General features: G+C 39.7%; 1 protein-coding gene across 2 annotated transcripts in view; it reads right to left on the bottom strand.

Moving 5' to 3' along the window:
- vps13a (vacuolar protein sorting 13 homolog A) overlaps positions 1 to 14,329 on the bottom strand; it is a 419,442-nt gene that overhangs the window by 277,791 nt on the left and 127,322 nt on the right. For both annotated transcript variants that reach the window (XM_072585252.1, XM_072585262.1), the window contains exons 18-19: positions 6,531 to 6,732; positions 3,565 to 3,679 (exon numbers count right to left, since the gene is read on the bottom strand). In XM_072585252.1, the coding sequence (XP_072441353.1) occupies positions 3,565 to 3,679; positions 6,531 to 6,732 (317 nt within the window). The remainder of the gene's footprint in view (positions 1 to 3,564; positions 3,680 to 6,530; positions 6,733 to 14,329) is intronic.

Here is a 14,329-nt window from a genome sequence, read left to right as displayed (position 1 = left end):
AATGTTTACTTTGTAAAAAAAACATTGATATGAATAAATGCAAGAATGTTTATTCAGCCAGGAAAAAGTAAACATTCTACACTCCTACCTTGGGAAAATTTGTGTAATGCTACCTACAGTCCAGTCAACAGTTACACTAGTCAATAGAATTATTACTGCCTGAATGCGCCAAGATATTTCAAGAACTTGTACAATAGCTGTACTCTTAAAATAGTAGTTGAGGTATATAATGTTAAATTCTGCAATTTACCACTTCAGTTTTTCATATATTAACTGGTTGTTTGAGATTCAGTGTCAGAGATTCAGCATAAGAACGTCAATAATTATAGAACAGGACTTGAAAGCATAATACTTTTAGATAGCATTGTGCCTTGCATTTTTTTCCATGTATGTCATCCCATAACACATATTGAAATATTGATTGCAGATCAAGAAAACAAACATTTGTAACAAAAGTGAAAGAATTTACTTCTCATTATTTGTTAAAAAGTATGAATATATTCTCTTGGTGATAGCTAAAAGGATTGAAATGTCTCTATCAAAAATAATTTTTTTGGAGTTAACAAGATATAAACATGCTGAATTTGCTTCTGTGTTCTTAAAGATATCATTATTTACCACTGTTAAAAAGATTACAAGTACATGCAAAATACAGTGTGAAAGATGTTCAATCCTAAGCATAAGATGATAAGACCAGAGAACAGAATAAGGGCATTCAACCCCCTGAACCTGCTCTGCCATTTAACAGGACCATGGCATTGTTTATACACAAGGACTTGATTCCAACAACTCAACAAAGAATTCCAAAGTCTCTCAACCCCTCTCATAAGGGATTCCTCCTCATCTCAATCTTAAATTGGTGCCCCTTAATTGTGAGACTGTCGCCTTGTCCCAAACCTCCCAAGAGGGGTAACATCCTCTTAGCATTTACCCTGTTACGCCCTTTCAGAATCTGTGTTTCATTTAGATCACCTCCCATTCTTCTAAACTGCAAAGAGAACAGCCCCAATCTATTTAGTCTTTGCTCATATGGCAATCTCTGCATACCAGGTATCATCCTCGTGAACCTTCTCTGAACTGCCTTCAACAAAATAATATCATTTCTTAGATTTGAGGACCAAAACTGCTCACGGTACACCAAATGTGGTCACACCAGCACCTTGTACAGTTGCAGTAAGACTTCCCAACTCTTAAACCTCTTTGAAATAAGGGTCAACGTTGAATTAGCCTTCCTAATAACATGCTGCACTTGCATGATAGCTTTCTGTATTCATGCACAAGTATCCCAAGTCCCTTTGTACTGCAGCTTTCTGCAGTTTTTCTCCATTTAAATAATACTGTTCTTTTCTTCCTCCTTGCAAAATGTTCACATTTTCCATATTTTATATTCCATTGCCAAAATTAGCCCACTTACTTACCCGATTAATCGTACACTCTGAAGTGTTTCTATCCCTCTCTCAAACTGCCTTGCTTTATCTGATAATTGGCTACAGTGCATTCACTTGCTTCCTCCAAAATTATGAATATATATTGTAAACACTTGCAGTCGAAGCACTGATACCATAGGAAGCCCTGGTCACTGGTTGCCAACCTAAAAAAAGAACCCTTTATCCCTACTTGCTGTTTCCTCCCCATTGGCCAATTCTCTATCCATGACACCACCAACACCATGGGTTCTTATAGTATGACTTAACCTTTTGTGAAGCACCTTGCTGAATGCCTTCTGGCAGTCCAAATGCAAGTGGTTAGCACTGCTGCCTCACAGCGCCAGGGACCTGGGTTCGATTCCAACCTTGGGCGTCTGGCTGTATGTAGTTTGCACATTCTCCCAGTGTTTGTGTGGGTTTCCTCCGGGTGCCATCGTTCCCTCCCACAATCCAAAGATATGTAGGTTAGGTGAATTGGCCATGCTAAATTGCATTTGGTACAGGAGCATAGGGATGTGGGTGCACAGCTAAAGAGAGAACTAAAAGCATATACCATCCTCACTTTTATTCATTGGAGCATAGAGTAAAAGAGCAAAGAGATGATGTTGAATTTGTTAGAAGTCAGCTGGAGTACTGTGTACTGAAGAAGGATCCCCAGATGCAAAACATTAACTTGCCAGACATGCTGAGCTTTACCAGCAATTTCTGATTTTGGTACTGTGTACAGATCTTCGTACCACATTCTAGAAATTATGTGAATGCATTAGCATGTGTACAGACGTGATTTACAAAAGATGGTCTCAGAATAAGGAACTACAGCTATGAGGTTAGATTGAAGTTGGGACTGTTCTCCTTGACAGAAGTACGCTGAGGGGACCTAATAGAGATTTTCAAAGTCATTAGTGGGCTCGAGAGAATAGGGAGGGATAAACATTTCCTGCCCGTAACAGGAACATGAACAAGAGGCCATAGATTTAAAGTGATTGGCAAAAGAAGTAAGGATGGTGGGGAAAAAAACTTTTCCACTCAGCAAGTAGTCAGGGTCTGGAATGCTGAGGCATTGAAATTATTTAGATAAAACAAATGTGCACGGGTTTGGAAAAAGCAGGTAATTGAAACTAGATAATGATGCTCATTTAAAATGACCCCATGGGCCAAGTGGTATCCTTCTGCACCATAACACTTGTGATATTATTTGAATCCTCTACAGTGAGGACATGGAAAATATCTGTTCATTTAATATTTCCTACTTTCCCAAAGGACCATTGCTCAATTTCCATTCCTTTTCATTTCAAATTTGTAGATTATGTTTACATGTATTTAACATTTATGGCAACCTTTTGTTATATTCTAATTTCTCCCTCCTTATTAATTCTTCAGTAATTCTTTGCTGTTCCTCATAATCAATCCAATCTTCCAATTTGCCATTCACCTTTGCAGGACCGTACACTTCTTCTTGGAAACTGATACTCTCTTTAATTCCTTTTGCCAGGGATGGAGTGTTATTCCCTTTGTGTCTTTTGTTTTCCTCACTAGAATGTATTTTTCTTTGAGTATTTTGAAACAGCAACCAAATGTTTGCCACTGCATCTCTACTGGCCCACGTTCACACAATTGTCCAGTTTTCCTTAGTCAGCTTTGCCTTCACATTCTCAATTGCTCACACTTAAAAATTTAAAACATGAGGCTTGAATGCGCTCTTCTCTCCCTCAATATACATTAAATTCTATCATATGCTGATCACTGTTACCTAGAGGCAAGCTTCACATTTGCATTATGAATTTCAGTTGCCATTTCACTAGTCTCCATCCTCCTTATTGTTAAATACATGCCACACTTTTCATGTCTTCAGTTAATTTCAATATTATGTTCATAATTCCTATCCAAGTCCATTAAAAAAGTGAAAACAAAAATAAGATAGCTCATTCCTTTCAAACTCTCGATTTCCATATGTTTGGGTAATACTCCAATAAACAAGTTGTTGAATAATTTATGATTTCATATAATCACAGTAAAATCGTATATTTATAGGAGTATCACCCAAACATATGGAAGTCAAGAGTATAAAAGGAATGTGCTATTTTTTTTTAAAGTTTCCTGTTTAAAACAATTGCAAAAATACAATTTTGATATTTACCAGTTGCAGTTTTGTCACGGAATTCTTCAAGCTTTATCATAGTAGCTGACGTTATTTCTACCAGTTGAACATCTGTTGGAGGTCGAAAGAAGTCAACCAACCCATTCACAGTTCTCTGTTGAAGTGAATATATCAATAATGTAGCATAAAGTTGTCTAAATTTAATACTTAGCTTCATGTATAGGAAAATGATAACATTTTGCTAAGACCCAAAAAGAAACACTTCAAAAATTTGCTGAAGTACTGTAGGTGTGCCCATTTTTGGATGGAGGGCATTTCTTCTTTGTTTATCATGAGCAATACATCCCCAGTATTGAGCTGCAGATCAAGTTGCACGTCACCGATAAAAAATTGTTGAAGACTAGGCCAGTGAAGTCCTCAAATGCAACATGGTGCAACAGTGGCTGCAGAGATGGAAAAAATAACAAGAAAATGAAAATGTGAAACTACACTGACACTAAAGCTTGCTTTGCTGTTAGAGGACAAGCTCTTTGGCTTCACCTATTACAATGGTCAGCTAAGTATTTCAAAAATATAGGCCTCCAAATGCAGGTGGTGCCTCACAGCAAACTATTCCTGCACAGGGAGCTCAAAACGGTTTTCACCCTTTATTTGCATTTGATCTTCCTGGAATTTATCGGCATAGTTGACTTCTGAAAAGATTCAGCCCTAAGTATCAGTTTTGTCAAGTTTCATGCAGGATTTCTCTCTGTGAGATCTCTCAAAGCTTCTCATATAATAATGCCAAACCCAAATTATTGTTGAGGTACCTTGCCCTACGGCACCTATTACCCCTAATGCTAGCCGATTCTTCTACTTCAGCCAATGGAAATATCTGGCACCGCTTAGCTGTTGGTGAGAAGGGCATTACTTGTGAGATCCTTCTTGTATGCCCAATTTGTCTGCACCACTGCACTCTGCCCTCAATACGGGCTGAAGTGGAGGTGGAGGTAGAGACGGTCACTCTCCTTCACCTTTGCAAAGCAAGTCTGGAGAAAGATGCATTAGTTTTTGCCGAAGTTCGTCCCGAGCAGCTCCATCATGCAGGACTCTGTACTCTACAGTCTATTCCCCAGGATGTACTCCAAGACAAACAACAGACTGCACCAAGACCATCAACTCAGTGAAAGATGCCCTGTGGTCTGCCCAAAACTTGTTGGTCTTCCAGAATAGAATGTTGCAGACTGGTACATGCCAAGGTCCAGGACTACATGCTGAGAGACACTAAAGCTTGGGGCAGCTGCTGCCAAGGCAGAGTGGGAAAAGACCATTGTCTGAGGTCTTTCTGCTGAAGCTAAGTGGGGGTCTATTCAGATATCAGACCCTCACAGTGCCACAAATCCATGTAAAGATAGTCTTGTATCGGTAACAGATGTCTTTTGTTTGGATTGTAAAACTCTAATGTTTTTGTTTCCTTGATACGCTACTGTACAAATTGAAGTGAATTTATGACTATATACATACATAGTTTTGAATTTTTTTCAAAAGGAGCGTCTCCCAGCATTGAGTGTTACAGACTGGCACATTGCAACTTCTAACTTCAGCGGGAAGACCTCAGTTATCAGGCCCTCAAGACACCTCAAATATATGTAAATATAGTCTGGTTCAAGTAAGAGATGCTTTTGGTTTATTTGGAGGGAGTCAAAATCCAATGTTTGTTTGTTTACTTGATATGCTACCGTACAGAACTGAACTGCATTTGTGTCAATGTTTACATAAAGATACTTTTTCATGAATAAAGTATATTTTCGAAATAAATATATATATAGCTCCTAGATCCTTACTGCAGCAGCATCATTTAAAAGGCCATTGTGTACTTGGTCAAGCACCATGGCTTGCACAGTTTTTGACATTTGTCCCCTGGACAAGGGAGACAAGTAGAAGTTGACACCCGACTTTGCCCAGGGACCTGGAGGCCCTAGAGGATGGGAGAGTGTCATCCTCTTCCCCTATGACAGTCAGAAAAGCCCACATCAACTAGGTCAGAGACTGCCACTCAGGTCAGTGCAGTCTCTACCTGCGCTACTCTCTGTTCCTTGAAAGCCTTCTCCACTCTACCAGGTTAAGTGTTACCATCTTCAGCCCAATACCTCACTCATTCCACCTCTGCTACTGCACCTACCTCCCATAGACACTTATATATTCTACTGCTCTCATCATTGCATGTGGCATCTTTCTTCACTCACTCACACACCTCAATCCCCCACATCACTAACTGTGCATGCTCTTTTCACTGTTTACTCATTCACTTAAGTGTTTGGCCTGCTTAAGTGCAAAGTAATACATGAACAGTAGGACCCTGACAAGTACAGAGGAGAGAAAAGTAAGAAGGTGGCAATGAACTGTCATTTTGAACACAAGTGGCTTAACTAAGTCACTTCAGAGGGCATTTAAAAATTAACAATATTGCTGTTATCCTTAAGTCACAACTCAAGGACTCTGAAAAGTCAGATGTTGTTGTTCTGTCAAGGTCATGAATGAAGCAGATGGGCTTTTATGCCACCATTACTAAAATAGCTATTTCGCATTTTGATATAGAAAATAAAGCTCCAATTTCAAGTGACAGAAAGATCAGTAATTAGTCAACACAAAGTAACACAACACATAGTAAAGATGCCCAGAGGGATGGGATACAAATTTGTTTTTTAAAATAGGTCAGTCAGTATGATCTGGAAAGCACTGACAAAAGGAGAGCAGAATCTAATAGTAAAACTTGAAAATTGTAGTGGATAATTTCTCAAAGATTTAAAATACAAAAAGGGACATTGTAGAAAGAACAGGGAAGTCAGACAGAGTAGACTGCGTGATCAAACAGCTGATTCAGTCACACCAAACTGAATGGCCTCTCTCTATGCACTTTTCAATGTATCCTCTTCAAAACACTGGGGAAAAAAACTAGTTAAAATAGCCCAAATGACTTTTTATTTACAAGTTTAAAATGCATTAAACATGTGCATTTCACTCACCGCATCATATACAATTTCGAGTGGACATGACTCCACCTTCAGCCGCTGATCAGCTCTTTCATCCAATGGATTGGTCTCGAACATGATCCTGAGCAGAATATCTTCATTTTCTGTCAAAGCACTCCTTGAAGAAAGCAGCAGTGGCTTGTCTGTGTTCTGAGGTAGTCCTGTCACTTCCAGTGTGCTTACCATTGCTTCAAATCTATATTTAAAAAAGATTCCTCAAAGCTAACATAATGAGAGCTTTCACATTAACTAGTACGAAACTCGTAGTCATCAATTAAAAACAGAAAATGCTGTAATACTCCACAGGTCTGGTAGCATCCGTGGAGAGAAGCATAATTAAATTTTCCAGGTGAAAGACATTTCTTCAGAAATAAGGGGTAAAGGGAGAAAATAATAGATTAGATTTGAAGTAAGTGAAAGGAAGGGGAGAAGTAAAAAAAAAAGTGGTGACAGTGCAGGAGAGATTAACTGAAAAGATGACTTCACGGCACCAATGGCAAAAGGAATGATAATGGTTGTTACAAAGAAACAGAAAATTTGCTTTAAAGTGAGTGCAAATAGGTATGTGTAAAGTCACCGTAGACCCAGAGGATCATACAGTTGCTCTCTCATTAGAGAAAAAAAACTGGTGGTGAGTTTAACCTAAAGGTCACCCTATCTTGGGCAAGGGGCAAAAGTTGAGGTGGTGATCCCGTCATGGTGACCTTTATCGTTGATGTTACTCTACATCACAAAGCAGCTATCTAGCCAACTGAGTAAACCAAAGAAGAACCAGGTCAAATCATCTCAGTCCCAGAATACTGCTACAAGAGTCGCCCAAGTCAATTTCCTAGGCCTAACCACCATCAGTTGCTATGATAATGCTCAAATTCACTTGCAACTCCTCAGATACTGAAGCAATCCATGTTCATTTGGAGCAAGAACTATGGAAGCATGATCAATAAATAAGCTCAAGACAGCTGATAGATTTCTTGCATGAGAATATGACATTCAGGTATATATTTAGTCATGATACAAAATGGCTGGAAGGACTGAAAGGCCTGCACTTCTCCTACATTCCTCAGTCTTAGCAACTATATGTATTTAGCTTATATAATCTATAGATCTTTGTAGGACAGCAATTAGGTACATGTTTTTAAGACAACAGTCTCTTCTTAAGACTCCCTCGTAGTTATTCTACAACCACAGGTGAGTCTTAACAAGAGACTGTTGTCTTTAAAAAGTGTTTCACAACCACGAAATAGACCATTAGAACCAGTCATTTCAGAGAAATGGGGACAGCATCCTACAATCTGCAAACAGCAGTGGGCATCAGTGTTAATTAACATGAGTTACAACAGTGAAAAAAATTCCAGTATGTACAGGAGAAGAAATTTCCAGCTTTAAAGACTTTCGTGCTCTTTAAGAACTACTCACATATAATAAGTCAGCAGCTACAAATGCATGGAGAAACAAGCAGTCAGCAAAAGAGATTGGAAAGAGCAGTAAGGGAGAAACAGAATTATAGGCTAAAATTTTCAATGCAAACTAGGTGAGAAGCAGAGGGGGGAAAAAAACAGCATGAACTCTGAATAATCACACATGATTAGCTAATCACAAATGAGGAACTGTAGGTTGTGCTAGGAGGTGTTCGTAATTGAGCTCCACGACAGTAAAAAATTGTAAAATTCCCGTTAGGAAAGGGAAAAATATCTTGAAATTGCTGGCACAACAAAACAGGTTAAGAATTCTGAAAGTAAAAATGGAATACCTACACCTCACACTGAGCATTGCCATCATCGAATGTGGATACAGTAGGGAAATCCAAAGTCAGAGAAGTACTTTTAACCAAGGTTTCAGCACAAGGATCATCACAAAGCAGATTTAAATAAAAATAAGGGATAATTTTAAAGATTAAGCAGGTAGACACTTATAGAATAAAATACTGGATTAGTGGTGCTGGAAGAGCACAGCAGTTCAGGCAGCATCCAACGAGCAGCGAAATCAATGTTTCGGGCAAAAGCCCTTCATCAGGAATAGTTAGGAGACTTGAGGCCATGATAAAAAATAGAGATCCATAATTTTAAATAATGCAGACCATCAGAAAAAAAGTGTTACGGCCACAGTTGCAAGAATCTTTTTTAAAATTGAGGTCATTACATGGACATGCTTTTGCACTAAATCATGAAAGGCAGGAAACCTCCACTTTGCTCACAAGAATGAGGGCCAGCTCTCAGAATAAATTACCAGATATATAACAGTATGCTTTCCAGAATCGAATTTAAAAGCTTCAAGCCAAAGAACATAAAGTATTGCAAGCTGCAGAATTCAAAAGTTTTAAAGTAAGAATAATCAAACACATTAGAAGAATGGCATGAAAAGCAATATTACATGCAAGATTTAAAATCAGAGATAGGACACATAACACAGGATTGAACATCCAAAATAACCAATTGCTTCAAAACTGAATGCAAAAATAAAATCACACATTCAACAAGTAAATATACTTGTTGCACTATTACACATAATGTGTAATTCATTGATATGTTAATATACTTATTTTGGTATCTGCAGTTTGAAACAGTGGCATGCAGTTTTTGGATTGTATATAAAAAGGAGTTTAAAGATTACTGTGTCAGTATTTCCGAAGCCAGTTTCTTTTCAAACAGAGATGTGAGAGAGTGAGAGCGCTCAGGCGCTAATAAGAATTTGTTTGTATTTGGACAATCAGCTCATTGAAAGTGCATCAAAAAGACTATTCCACATCGACACGAGTCTCACTTTCCAACACTTGCCACACAGTCTTGAATGTTATGACATTTCAAATGTTCATCCAAAAACTTAAAGTCAAAGAGTCACAGAGGTGTACAACATGGAAACAGATCCGTCGGTCCAACCTGTCCATGCCAACCAGATATCCCAATCCAACCTAGTCCCACCTGCCAGCACCCAGCCCATATCCCTCCAAACCCTTCCTATTCATATACCCATCCAAATGCCTCTTAAATGTTGCAATTGTACCAGCCTCCACCATATCCTTTGGCAGCTCATTCCATACACGTACCACCCTCTGCGTGAAAACGTTGACCCTTAGGTCTCTTTTATATCTTACCCCTCTCACCCTAAACCTATGCCCTCTAGTTCTGGACTCCCCGACCCCAGGGAAAAGACTTTGTCTATTTATCCTATCCATGCCCTTCATAATTTTGTAAACCTCTATAAGGTCACCCCTCAGCCTGCGATGCTCCAGGGAAAACAGCCCCAGCCTGTTCAGCCTCTCCCTGTAGCTCAGACCCTCCAACCCTGGCAACAGCCTTGTAAATCTTTTCTGAACCCTTTCAAGTTTCACAGCATCTCTCCAATAAGGAGGAGACCAGAATTGCTTGCAATATTCCGACAGTGGCCTAACCAATGTCCTGTACAGCCGCAACATGACCTCCCAACTTCTGTACTCAATACTCTGACCAATAAAGGAAAGCATACCAAACACCTTCTTCACTATCCTATCTACCTGTGACTCCACTTTCAAGGAGCTATGAACCTGCACTCCAATGTGTCGTTGTTCAGCAACACTCCCTAGGACCTTACCATTAAGTGTATAAGTCCTGCTAAGATTTGTTTTCTCAAAATGCAGCACCTCGCATTTATCTGAATTAAACTCCAACTGCCACTTCTCAGCCCATTGGCCCATCTGGTCCAGATCCTGTTGTAATCTGAGGTAACCCTCTTCGCTGTCCACTACACCTCCAATTTTGGTGTCATCTGCAAACTTACTAATTGTACCTCTTATGCTCCCATCCAAATCATTTATGTAAATGACAAAAAAGTAGAACACCCAGCACCGATGCTTGTGGCACTCTACTGGTCACAGGCTTCCAGTCTGAAAAACCCTCCACCACCACCCTCTGTCTTCTACCTTTCAGCCAGTTCTGTTCTCCAAGATTTTGAAGTTTTTCAGCTCAACTACCACCCCGGCAATGCATTCCAGATTCCCACTTTCCTCTGACTAAAAACATTTTACCTCAAAGTCCCTCTAAATATCCTGCCTTCCATCTTGTAATTATTCCCCCTTGTTATTGACATTTCATTTAAGGGAACAGCTGCTTTCTATCCACTGTCCATGCTCCTCAATCAAGTCACCTCGCAGCCTTCTTTGCTTCATATAAAACAACATGAGCTTATGCTTTCTTTATAGCTAAACAGCTCCATCCCAGGTAACATTCCAGTGAATCTCCTCTGCACTCCTTCAACGCGTCACATTCGTCCTATAATGCAGGGACTAGAACTGCACACAGTACTCCAGGTTGGCCTAATCGAAGCTTTGTGCAATCCCAATGTAACTTCCCTGCTCTTAATTAATGCCATGACTGAAAAGGGCAAGTATCCCATATTTCTTCTTAACTACCATACTGACCTAACCTGCCACTTTCAGGATCTGTGGATAAGCACCCCAAGATCACCAAGAATCCTAGTATCCTACTATTCATAGAGTATATTTTTGCCTGGTTTCTTCTTGCAAAGTGCATTACTTGTTATTTACCTGGGTTAAATTCCATCTGGCCAATCCATCTCTCTCTCCCCCTGTTACCCGAGCCTTTCTTTTTCCACAGCCAACCATCCAACCTTCATGTCAATCACAGACTTACTTATTTTCACCTCCACATTTTCTTTCATATCATTTATCTATATCATGAACACGAAAGGAGCAGGGTACTAATCCCTAGACACCAGCCTCCAGTCATGCAGACAGCTTTCTAGCACCACATGGTGTGTCTCCTACAAGCCAACTTTGAATCCACCTGGATCCTATGTGCTTTTACCTTCTTCAACAGTCTCCCAAATGCAATATTGTCAAAGGTTTCAGTGAATTATATCAACTGCACTATTCTCATCGACACTCCTGCTTACCTCCTCAATAAATTCAATCAAATGTTAGGTCTGAACGCCCCTTAACCAAGCCATGCTGATTATCCCTGATCAAAACTTTACCTCTCTAACTGATGATTAATTCTCTCCTTCAGAATCTTCTCCAGTAGTTCCCTAATACTGATCGGACACTCACTCATTTGTTATTTCCTGGTTTATCTCTACCACCCTCTTGAAAACTGGAATCACATTAGCTATGCGCCAGTCCTCTGGCACCTCCCCTCTAGCCAGAGAGGAATTAAAAATTGGATAAGAACCCCTCATTTCTTCTCTCATTTCCAACAGCAGTCTGGGATGACTCATCTGGATTGGGAAATCTGTCCACTTTAAGACCACCAAAACCTCCACTACCTCTAACCACTTATGTCAGACTGCTCAAATACCTCAGTCCTTCCTGAATTCTGAACTTAGATCCCCCTTCTGTAAAGTGAAGACAGAAGTGAAGTACTTGTTTAACACTCTACCAATGTCCTCTGGCTCCATGCAGTTTGCCCCTTTGGTCCCTAATGGCCGTATACTTTCCCTGTACTCTCGATTAGTTTTTTCTTTTGATACACTCATAGAATATCTTGGGATTCTTCACAATCTTTCCTGCCTGCATTTCTTGTGCCCCCTTTTGCTCTCCTAATTCCTTTCTTGAGATCCCCCCATCTCTCTTAATTATTCCTTTCCACCTGTTAAAACGTATCATCTTTTCCTTCTTACCCAGTCCTAAATATTCTGTGACATTTAGGATTCTGAGCCTGCTGGACCTATACAGTTGCCAATTCTATTTTGAACAGCCCCATTGTTTTGCTATAAATTTGCCCAGAAGTATTCCAGTCTACTTTTAGCCAGATCCTATCCTGTTTTAATAAAATCTGCCTTCCACCAATCCAAAATCCTTTTTTGTATACTATATTTTTCTTTTTCCATAACAAAATTCAAATGTACAGTGTTGTATTTCTATTACAAAAGTGCTCATCCACTATCACTTTGAATACCTGTCCAATTTTGTTCCCTAGAATTAGGTCCGGCATTGCACCATCCTTTGTTGGATCTACTACATGTTGATAGAAAAAGCTCTCCTGAATCCATTTCAAGAAATCTGCCCACACTAAACCCTTTACACTATGGCAATTCCAAATAATTATCCCCCAAAATAATTACCCTTATATGAATTCTACACACTTCAACCGCTTGGCTACATATATCCTCCTCTATTGCCCACTAACTGTTTGGGATCCATAATACACTCCCAGCAGTGAGGGCCCCTTTTTACTCTTAAGTTCTACCCCCAAAGCTTCATCTGAAGCCCCTTCAATGACTGACTTCTTAACTAATCACGCAAGACTATCCCTCTTTTACACCACTCCTGTCCTGCCTGCATATCCGGTACCCCGAAATGTTGAATTGCCAGAAAGGCTTCTCTGTCCATGTCTCCGTAATGGCAACAATATCGCAATTCCACCTGTCAATCCATGCCCTTGCCGATATGGTTGGCAGCATTAAAGTAACCTCACCTTACTTCCTTGAAATTCAACATAGCTGAAGTCACTCTGCCATTGGTTTCTTTACTAGAGTATGTGGCGCCCTTATTAAACTCACACCGCATTCCCCTTCCACCCCTGCAAAACTAGTTAAATTCCTCCTAACAATGCTAACAAACCCACCTGCAAGGAGTTTGGTCCCATTCTGCTTCAAGTGTAGACCACGCCAAGAAATGGTCCCAGTGAACAGAGAATCTTAACTACTCCATCTTGAATCACACATTCATTTTCCCTATTGTTTTATTTCTATACTGACGAGCATATGGCAGCTGAGTAATCCAGAGATATAACCTAAGTGGCTCTGCTCTTTAGCCTTCTGCCTAGCTCCCAAAATTCTTTATTCCTCATTGGTGCAAACATATAGGTACAATCTGTACCACAACCACTGACTTATCACCATCGCTCTGCAGAATTCCCTGCAGCTACTCAGCAATATCTAAGACCCTGGTACCAAGAAGGAAACATACCATCCATAAATACCTGTCTGTTCCCTAATTAATGAATCCCCTATCACTATCACTCCTGCTTTCTTCTTCCTTCCCTCCTGTATAGTCTGATTCCTCCCTTCCTTGACATTGGTTTCCACTTCAAGGAATAGGCTGGCCACCGACATCCCTTACAAACCCAGTGACTCTCAGGGTCTGGCAGGTCACTTGCCCTACCTGGCTAATTCTCTTGGTCTGCCGGATGATCACCAATTTCCTTGAGCTGTGGTGTAACCACCTTTCTAAACAGGCTATCTGAGAAACTCTCAGTCTCTTTGATCAGGAGTGTATGCTAGAACCCTGAAATTATTGTATGAAGCAGAGAACTCTAAGCGCAGTTATTGGAATACTCTAGGCTATCAGACCCTTAAGATCAGGAATTCAAAGCAACCGTTCTGTCCAACCTATAGATGCAATAGAAGGAAATTAATTTATTTGTACTGTAAAAGGGTTGGCATTAAGACTGAAAGAATAATGCATTTTTACGGTCTTTCAAACTCCATTCATAGATTAGATTATTTACAGTGCGGAAACTGAGTTGTGTAAAAGCTTGAATTATTCAATTTTAATCATTTATGTTGCATAATAAATCTATTTGATTGTTAAAACCTGATCCAGAGTATCGCATGACTATAAATAAGATCTATCTAGCCAAATTTCAATCTGGTATCTGATTTAGAACATAGAACATAACATAACATAAGCCCTCGATGTTGCGTTGACCTGTGAAATCAATCTGAAGCCCATCTAACCCAAACTATTCCATTAAGATCCATGTTTATCCAATGACCATTTAAATGCCCTTAAAGTTGGTAAGTCTACTACTGTTGCAGGCAGGGCATTGCACAACCCTACAATCTGAGCAAAGAACCTA

Source organism: Chiloscyllium punctatum, chromosome 2 (genome assembly GCF_047496795.1).
Source record: "Chiloscyllium punctatum isolate Juve2018m chromosome 2, sChiPun1.3, whole genome shotgun sequence".
Classification (NCBI taxonomy): Eukaryota; Metazoa; Chordata; class Chondrichthyes; order Orectolobiformes; family Hemiscylliidae; genus Chiloscyllium; species Chiloscyllium punctatum.
Note: the sequence above shows the minus strand (reverse complement) of the source record. Positions and strands in the feature narration are given on the sequence as shown.